Genomic DNA, 9,147 nt, shown 5'->3' on the forward strand with positions numbered 1-9,147 from the left:
CGACCAAGTGTTCCGGTTTCATAGCAAATTGGTGCTGTGGGGATCAATGGGCAAACCTCGGACTCAAAAGAGATTTGCCATTATGGGCTAATCATATATTCTCTATTTGATATAAATGGTGTAGAGTACGGAGTGTCAATATTCACCGTGAATTACAGCTAACTGCCATTTGGAATCCAAGCTACTACTTCTGCCCACTGATTGGGATTGTTTTCTTCAGACTTATCTTTCCCCCCCTCTTGTTTCGTGTTTTGACAGTTTAAATCCAGGTCTATATGACATAGAAAGCTAATAAAATTCTCATTTCATTGTTAATCTGATTTCATCGCAGTATAGGTTTTACCCTCACACCTGCGTAGCAGGGTGTAATTCCATTAATAATAATGATAAAAAAAAAACCCTAAATCAACATATTCACTGCATGTCTTTTCCCTGATGATATATTGTGAGCAGTGAGAGTTGAAAAAGAGCCATTTATTCTCACCGTGAATGAGTCTGCCTGGAACTGAAGACTTCACCTGCCTCCTCAGTCAATTAGGAATGTATCGAAAATTCTACCAGAAAACGAGTTAAATTAACCGTTAGCTAATTTCCTTGTGTCCCTCCTACATAATCCCCCCTTTTCAGCTTGCCCCAGAAATTACCACATGTTGCAAGGTTCAAATAGTGCCTAATGAAACAGTGACTAAATGGTTCTCTCAAACTCACAGTGAAGCCCTTTCGCTGTGCCTTCAAAGTCTGGGGGGGCTGCAGCGGTCGGGGGTCCTCATCTTAAAAAACATTTTCCATCTATATATGTATAAAATAATTATCGAGTTTGGCAGTAAAGTCTCCCCCGGCAGGGCTGCGACGTCTCTCCCTTCCCACCGCACACAGTCCGGAGCTGCGGCACCGGCTGCCCCCGGCCAGAGGGAAGGAATCGCCCCACGGAACACGGCGGGAAGGGCCGAGGACCTGAGGGGACACGGCGGGAAGGGCCGAGGACCTGAGGGGACACGGCCACGGAGGGAGGGCGCGCACACGCGGGACCGTGCCCGGCGTGCGTGGGAACACGCGTGGGCTGCCTGGGGGAGCCCACACAACTTTATTCCAACACGCTCTGTCGGTGCCTCCTCCGAGGCTGTAGAAACTGGTTTGGAAAGACCGCCCCCGTATTGCTGGGCTCTGCCGGGAGGCAGCGTTTGTCGCCGTCGTGTCGAGGTCTCCCTTTCGCTTTCTTTACATTCACACGGAGGCGGAGCGTTTTTCCCTATTTCATACAGCGGTTCCGCGTAAATTGTAAACCTCGGTTTTACCGAGGTTCCTTAATTTGGGGACGGGAAGAAAAAAGCCCCTGGTCGGCAATCTTCTGTGTAAAACCCTCCCGAAGAGAAGATTTGCCCCGCAGTTACGAGCTCTCATTTCTGTCTAAAGCGGCTTCACTGAAGTGTCATCTACTAAAACTCGGTGAATTCCGCAAAGAGAGTAGAGTCACTTATTTGAAACGGTAAGGCTAATACAAAGTCATCAAAGCACTATGGTTCTTGTCTTTAAGTGACAACCCTCTTTATTGAACTGTTTGAAATACGCCTCCTGCTTTTCAATGTCTCTCTATCCATCTTTGTCTGCTCTTCAGAAAAGCAGACAATATAAAGCAAAGCCTGGCGAGCTCCCCACGCTCTGGCTTGGGCAGTGCCAACGTTAGCCTTGAAATTGTCACTCCTTCATTAATCTGAAACTAGTTATTTTTCCAGAGCACACAGCACACGCTTCCGATCTCTTTGGGTTCGCTTCCAACAGCTTAAATCCCCCCGGACACGCCGGCTGGGGTCGGGGCAGGGGGAGGCGTGGAGGGGCCGAGGCCGGTTCATCGCCTTCAGCGGGGCCGGCTGGGAAGCGCGCAGGGGGGCGGAGAGGGGCGCGGAGCAGATCCTGCGTGAAATCGGCCCTTTCACGGCGAGCCTGAGCTCGCTGCAGCGCGGACACACGCCCCGAGGTTTTCCGAGTGGCACAGTGGGTTCGGGCTGTTTGTTATTCCGCTGTCATGCGGGACTCCCCGGCAGCTGCCCGGCGCACGGCGCTCCGCCACCGGCGGGGGCCCGGCGGAGCGAGGGCGCCTTCCCAGCGCCGGGGTCCCAGCCAGGACCCCCGGGCCCGGGCTGCCAACCTTACCCGGGCTTTCTCGCCCCGACCGAGACCCGGTTCAGCCGACGGAGGTGCGCAGAGGCTGCGGGGCGCGCTTCCCGCTATCGTAGTTAACAGGCTTTTCGGGCATCCGCGAAAATCTATTAAAAAAAAAAAAAAAAAAAAAAAAAAAGTTTTTTTGGCCGCGTTTCTTTCCCGAAGGACTGCATGAGGTCATCTTTAGGCTCCGGATCCAGAATGGGAGTGCTCCCCGCCCTGCCCACGTCCTCCGAGCTGGTGTCAGGACGCTCGCCAGGGTCCCAGAGCGGTGATAATAGGACTCGCCCCTTCCTGCCCATCTTATCCCCGTGGGCACCGCAGAAACTCCCGAGTGATCCTTTCTGGCCGTGGCGTCGTCCTGCGGCCGTGCCGTCGACTGAACCGTGCAAGAGGGAAAGAGAGCCCCGGGCAGCAGCGGAGCCGCCGAGCAGCGCTGCCGCCGATCCGGCTGCCCCTGCCCGCAAGGGCAGCACTGGGAGGCACTGGGGAGCCGCACCCGAGGCCCTGTCCCATGGGGGTTAGGTCAGCGGGAGGGGCGGGAGTAGGAAATTAGGATAAACTAGAGGTGAATGCAGCAGCATTAAATAGACTGTCCCCTCTCTGCCCCAGCTCCAACCGGAGGTACTGAGGAAGGAGAGTTTCACCGCAGTTCCCTGGCCTGGATCCCTGCACTGTGAGCTCTCCTCTCCATTGACTGATGAGGCCCAGCCTGCCCCATATCATATCCCCAGGGAGGATGTGCAGCCGGCCAGAACACTGAGCCCCTCAGTCTGGGAATCTCTGGAGTGTACCTGTCACTGTGTCCCAGCTACACCATGTGTGGAAGCAAGGAGCTGACCCAAGGGCCTCCACTTCCCCAAGTCTGGGGGAGAAGTGCGAGATGCTGGCCATAGACATTGTGGCAAGAGCTCAGACAGCAGGGAAAGGCTTCAGCAGCACCTATGGGGATTTCAGGGCAGGGCTGGAAAGAGCAGCCCAGGGAGCATCATGTCTTCAGCACTGCCAAGTTCCAGCAGCCCAAGGCCAATGCTGCCTGAAGGCTAACACATCTGATCAGGACATGGGAGCAGGTTCAGTCAGGGAGTCCACAACCAGAGAAGGCAGAGCCATGAGTCTGACCTCAGCCATGCAGACCAAGGCCAGAGAAACTCCTCAAGATGGATGTTTTCTTCTTCTGATTTTTTTTTAATTGAAAAGAGTTAAGTAGAACTACAGTTAGTAAATAAATATCTCAATTGGAAACCTTTTCTGGAGGGATGCTAACGCAACAGGTTACAGAAGGTCACTCACACAAACACGACTCACATCACTTGTGCTAATGCTCTTGCTTTAGTTGTGTGACCGTCCCCTTGCTGGGGGGGCTAGGACACCCGGAGGGTCATTAGGAGCTGTTCCACACCTGAAATCCACCCATGACAAAGGCAACTCCTCTGCCACCAAGTTATGCCAGGAGTGGCTCCATCAGGAGCTGAACACTGCCTGTCTTAGGCACTGAATGAGTGAGGGGGAAAAATTGCACTTCACACTTTGTGGAAGGGAAAAAAAAGGATAGAAAGAAGAAGCGGGGGAAGGAAAAACCCAACATATTTTAATGTAAATTTGCCTAAATTTCAGAATATTGAATGCTGGATGTGGAAACCCTCTAAAACATTTCCTGCAAATTACAGTGCATTCAACTTCCGGTGGTGCTTCTGTCACACCGACTTTATCATTCATCTTTTCCAAAGTTTTTTACATGAAACATTTACTTTGAAATAAAATGAAATATTGTCTCAACTGTCCAAATGACAGTTTGTATATGATGATGATGATGATGATGATAATAATATGCCACAATTACCTCCCAACCCTTGAAAGACACATACAAGCATAGATTACTACAAGATCAACTAACTTCATTTTCCTATTTTTTTAAGGAATTGCTAAATACTGTAATGAAGAGAACTCTCACTGCTTATCTTCTAGAAATCGAGGGAAATACTAATTTATTCACTGAGGTGCATATTTCCACAGAGTTATGCTGAGAACATATACACTCTATCAAGTGTATCTTTGCAGTTTTAAATTATCTTTGAGTTTTGCAGTCTTAGATTTCAGAGACTGTGATGCTTTTTCTCAGCCAGGCTGCTGCAGGCCTGTTGACTCCCTCCCGTTACAGTATGGGATGACATTGCTGAGAGGGTGGGCAGTACTTTCTGTGGAACTAACGCCCTCCTCCCAGAGCTTCAAGGTTGGAGAAGACCCACTGTGATTTATAGAAGCAAGTTAGCAAGGTGAACTGGAGCAGAGAATCAGCAGTTTCCAGATTCCACCTCAGCAGATTTTAGGGGAAGAGGAGACAATCGCCTCAGCCATACCCTCCATGAAGTCCTCTGGTAAGGAGTCACAAGGACCTCAAGACTTTGGCTCTTTGGTCTCCCCAGCCTGCCAAGTGAGAGGACTGCAACTGGGGTAACCAACATCTCCAGCCACCCAGCTGGCACGCGGGCTGCTGGCCTCTGTAGTGAGCTCAGGCAGTGAAATGGTATGGATCAGTGGTATGGACCAGTGAGATTTTGTATTTGTTTTCCAAGTCCAGGCCAGAAACGTCAGTCCTGCCCTTCCCTTCCTGTTAGATGTGGGTGTGCTGACTCTGCCTCTGCCCCAAGCCCTGAAGTTGGTCCAGACTGTGGGGCAGTACCCATACCAGGCTCTCTCCATCCTACCCCAGCCCTGCCCATGCACCTGGCCTCTCCTCCAGACAGGCAAGCAGTGCAAGTGTCACTGTGCTGGGGCTGCCTCTCTCTTCAGCAGCCAGGGAGATTGCAGGCCAGTCAAACTGGAGACCTACCTCTGAGCTGAAGCTCCGAAGTTAGGGATAAATGTAAGGATTGCTTCGGAGGTTGTGTATATTGGATTAGTGGAAAATCCATCCAAGGAAAAGGTGAGAGAAATAGCATAATGTGCAAAAGGCACTTCTGACTTGCTTATATTGCTTGCTGTACATAGACAGATTTGCTGTCTGCCAGTACTGCAGGAACTAGGAAAAATGTTGTAAAGGGGCTCATTTGGGACTGACTACCTCCAGATCCATCCCACTCTCATCAGCCGCCTGTAACTCTCCTGCAAGGAGCTGAGGATGGGCTCCCCAAGGCAGAGGCAGGACGGGACCCGTGGCTGAGCGCTGCCCGACGCAGATTGCAGAGAGCTTCAACCATGTCTCAGCCTAGCGGGTTGGCACTCAGATCTTCTCCCTAAGCCTGGTCAAGGCGCCTAATGAAATCAACACTGAAAAGAGCTAACGCTGTTCCGGCACCCGAGGGAAAAAAAAAAAAAAATCCCTGATCTCTGCTTAACATCGACCCTTAAAATAACAAGCAGAGTTTCAGCCTGGTGAAGGGTGGCCGTGCGCAGCCAGCCCCCTGGGTGAGGGAAGAGCCGGAGCTCCCAGGCCGGCGGGGCGGGGGCTGTGTGCGGGATCCCAGCCCTTCGCTCCGGCCCCGCGCCGCGATCGGCGGCCCTGGGCCAGCGGCAGCCGCCTGTCCCCAGCGCGGTGCCTTCGGGCCAGCAGACGGGAGAAAGCTGTCAGTCGCCAGGAGGGCGTGCTCTGGCTCCGGCTGGGAAGGAACACAAGGCTGCTGGACTCAGAGGACCGGCTGTATTTGCATTCCGGCCGGAGCGGAGTCCCCCCCTTCTCCGCCCCCCAGCCGTCCCGAGTCACAGGGGAACAGAAAACATGTTCGTGTTAGTAGCCGATGGCTTTTATTTTCACTCTTTACGCAGGTCTGACACATATACAGCGATGCTTTCACCCTACGAAGGACAAGGACTGCAAAGGAAAGCACCTTCGCTGCTGCGACTGGGCTGGCACTTCATGGGAGGAAGGGGGAGTCGGGGGGGGGGGGGTAAGAAGAAAAAAGTTAAATTCTCGTCTGATTTCATTTATTTAAATAAATATAAATATAATTTTTATATAAAACTATTCACAGACAAACAGCCGTCCCAACCCCAAACGGGCGATCGTTATGTCTTTTCTTATTTTTGTTAAGAAGTCCGTCCAGTAGGTTCTCTACAGGTTTTAATTTGCTTTTCAGGTTGGTTTTTTTTTGTTTTTTTTTTTTTTTTTTTAACGTCTCGCCTTTCGGTTTCAAACGCGTTTCTTTTTTTTCCTTTAAATTGTCTGCGGGGATACAGAGGAAGACACCCTGAGCTATGCGAGCCTTGTCCTATGTTACATTTTAGAAAGAGCAGGTGCCCTCTCCTGGGGTTACATAAGTAACGTTTAGGTTGACCTCCCACGACTAAAACGTTTGCAGTCCGAAAAAATATATATAGATATACTTCTATTTCTATTACTGCGAATGGATGAGAATTAAACCTCCGCGGCGGCGAGGGCCAGCCGGCTGCAGGTTAGCGGGCTGCCGTCCGTGGGCAGCGGTGCCAGGTGAGTCGCCGTGCCGCCACCTCGCTCCGGGCTGGGACCCGGCGGCAGGCGGATCTCATAACGGGGAGATCTCTTTATCCTCGGTAGCCGATGAGGGGGATAGAGACTCTTCATCCTCTGACCGGGGGTAATGCCCCTGGCTGGTGCTGCACTTGCAGCCCCCGTGCGAGTTTCGCTGGGTGCCTTTGCCTTCTTTCTTGTGCTTCACCCTCCTGTTTTGGAACCAGATTTTCACTTGCTTCTCAGACAGGTTCAGGTACGTGGCTATCTCGATCCTCCGCAGCCGGGACAGGTACATGTTGGAGGAGAATTCCCTCTCCAGCTCCAAAAGCTGAGTGCTAGTAAAAGCAGTCCTCATCCGTTTCCCATTTTGAATTTGACTGGATTCGGACCCTCCTGGACGGGAGAGAAATGCGAACGTCAGCGGGACAGGGAAAAGGCCAGAGGGAGGCTAGAGAGAGAGAGACAGACAGAGAGAGGACATTCCCCAGCAGCTTTCCGACCCGGGACAGCCGCTCTCCCTTGGCGACACCCCTTCTCCCGCTGCCCCCCTTCCCCGTTGGCCGCAGGGCTCCTACCCATGCCGAGGCAGTGAAACCTCCGGGGGTCGCTGACGCTGTAGGTGGTGGCGGCGCAGGCAGGTGGGTGATGCGCGGGGTGTCCCAGGGCGGCGGCGGCGGGCACCGAGGCGGCGGGCGGCGGGTGCTGCGGCGGGTGGTGAGCGTGGCTGCTCCGCGGGCAGCACTGGGCCTCGCCTGCGGCCGTGGGGAACTGGCTCTTGAGCAGGGGGATGGCCCCGCCGGCGCCGCCGCCGCGGGACGAGTGCAGGTGCGAGGTGACACAGAGCGGGCAGACGCAGAAAGCGCCGCTCTTTCGGGACGGGCAGCCCGGGCCCGACACCGACATGACGAGAGGGGAAGGCATGCTGAGAGGAATGAAGAAGTCCTGGCCGTGATGATGCTCAGGAAGGGACGGAGCCGGCCTCGAGGAGTCTTTGATGATTAAGGAGTCGACATAGAAGGAGCGTGACATTGCGGAGGGCTGCGAGGCCGGGGGCGGCTCTCCCAAAGTCGGGTTTTCCTGCTCGGCCAAGTTGCCACTGAAGTCCTGGCGAGTCGAGAAGGTGCTTATGTTTGAGAGCTGAACAAAAGGGTCCCTGGAGAGGGCCGGTCTTAAAGTCCCCCCGCCTGGATCCCCTGCGCCGGGGTTTTATATCAAGTATTTAAACACGTGATGGCTGAAAGCCTCGCAGATCTAAATCTCCCCGGCTTCCCAGGCCGGCAGGAGAGGCTGCCGGGGGGGACCAAAGCGGGGTAGGGGAGGGGGGCAAAGTGTGCGTGCTTGGTCGTTGCCCGATGACTTCACTCCTTTGCCTCCGCCTCAAATAAATTATAGGAGCAGAGAAAGCGGGGAGGGGGCGGCTGCTCCGCGGCCCCGTCACACGTCGCGCTCTCAGGCATGTCCCTCTGTCAACACACCCGGGATGCTGGGGATAAAATTAATCGGAAGGAGTTTCTGCTCCGGGGCTTTCCCCGAGGACAACACTCCTTTCCCTCGCCGGGAGGGAAGGAGAGGTGAGAGCAGGTAATGCCCTGAAACAAGCAGTTCAACTCCGCCCCCCTCACCCTCAGTAAAAGAACATCCAAAGGGCCGTGGACCCCACAGAGGCCTGGGGCCAACACCTTTCCCCAGTCCGGCCCACTCCCTGCACTCAGGACTCCTCCAGGAGGCCCTTTCTGCATCAGAGGAGCCAGGTACACAGATGCAGCCATGGATATAAGGTTAGGGATGGAGCGCGTTTGTGTGTCTGTGCATACATAAGCACGTAGGGTGGGTTGGGTGGCTTTTTTTTTCTCCTCACCCTTTTCACCTCAAGTGAGTCTTGCCAAATTGGCAATTACTGCAACGGACAAAGCCTTCAAGTATCTGGACACTTCTCAGCCAAACGGTATCAAAACGGAAAACTTCCAAGCGAACTTCCCCGGCCTCTCCAGGACCGCAGTGCGCAACGCTAATGAAAAGCGAACATGTCAGGGAGGGATTCTTTGATCTCCACCAAGTTTGCTGAAGCAATCATTCAAAGTAAAATTGGATAAACAGCTAAATACGGTCGGTGGCTCCGAAGCATTTCAGAGTGCATTACAAAACCAAGGTATTCGCAGCATATTACGCGATTTTCCAATGACCTGTTTTATGGGAGTTTAAGAAGAGACTTATCGTTAATAGAAGGACTATCGCGTTCTTGTTTAGCAGATGTGAAGCGGCATTTAAAACACACTGCGGATCCCATCCCACTTGACACGAGAAAGGGAAGTGACAATTGTGCTCTAAAGCAGAAAACACAGACTACGCCTGATTACCAGAGGCTGAACAGAAACTCGGGAGTGCAGCAATAGCCAAAACGTGTTCAGAAGCGGTTATCATGCGCAAGGGCCGGGCCGCGGACATCCTACCATCCCTCCCGCAAACCCAGTGTCCCACTGTTAAATCCGGCAAAATAAAACCTCCTTCTGATGGAGCCGGCATTTCCTCGCCCCTGCAACCAGCAAGGCTCGGCGGTG

At 53.3% G+C, this 9,147-nt stretch overlaps 1 protein-coding gene across 1 annotated transcript; it reads right to left on the reverse strand.

Annotated features, from left to right (window-relative positions):
* Positions 1-6,641: 6,641 nt before the first annotated feature.
* GSX2 (GS homeobox 2) lies at positions 6,642-7,618 on the reverse strand. The gene is made up of 2 exons (XM_066549102.1): positions 7,165-7,618; positions 6,642-6,982 (listed from the first exon to the last, which is right to left on the reverse strand). The coding sequence occupies exons 1-2, from the start codon at positions 7,616-7,618 to the stop codon at positions 6,642-6,644; spliced, it is 795 nt and encodes a 264-aa protein (XP_066405199.1).
* Between the last annotated feature and the right edge of the window lie 1,529 nt (positions 7,619-9,147).

The sequence above is a fragment of the Molothrus aeneus genome, chromosome 4 (assembly GCF_037042795.1).
Source record: "Molothrus aeneus isolate 106 chromosome 4, BPBGC_Maene_1.0, whole genome shotgun sequence".
NCBI classification, from domain to species: domain Eukaryota; kingdom Metazoa; phylum Chordata; class Aves; order Passeriformes; family Icteridae; genus Molothrus; species Molothrus aeneus.

Bases quoted from the DNA above. Each gene is read 5' to 3' on its own strand.
- GSX2 (XM_066549102.1), bottom strand. From the start codon at position 7,618: ATGTCACGCTCCTTCTATGTCGACTCCTTAATCATCAAAGACTCCTCG. The intron at 6,983-7,164 runs GTAGGAGCCCTG...TCTCCCGTCCAG, and splicing joins GTTTCACTGCCTCGGCATGG to GAGGGTCCGAATCCAGTCAA.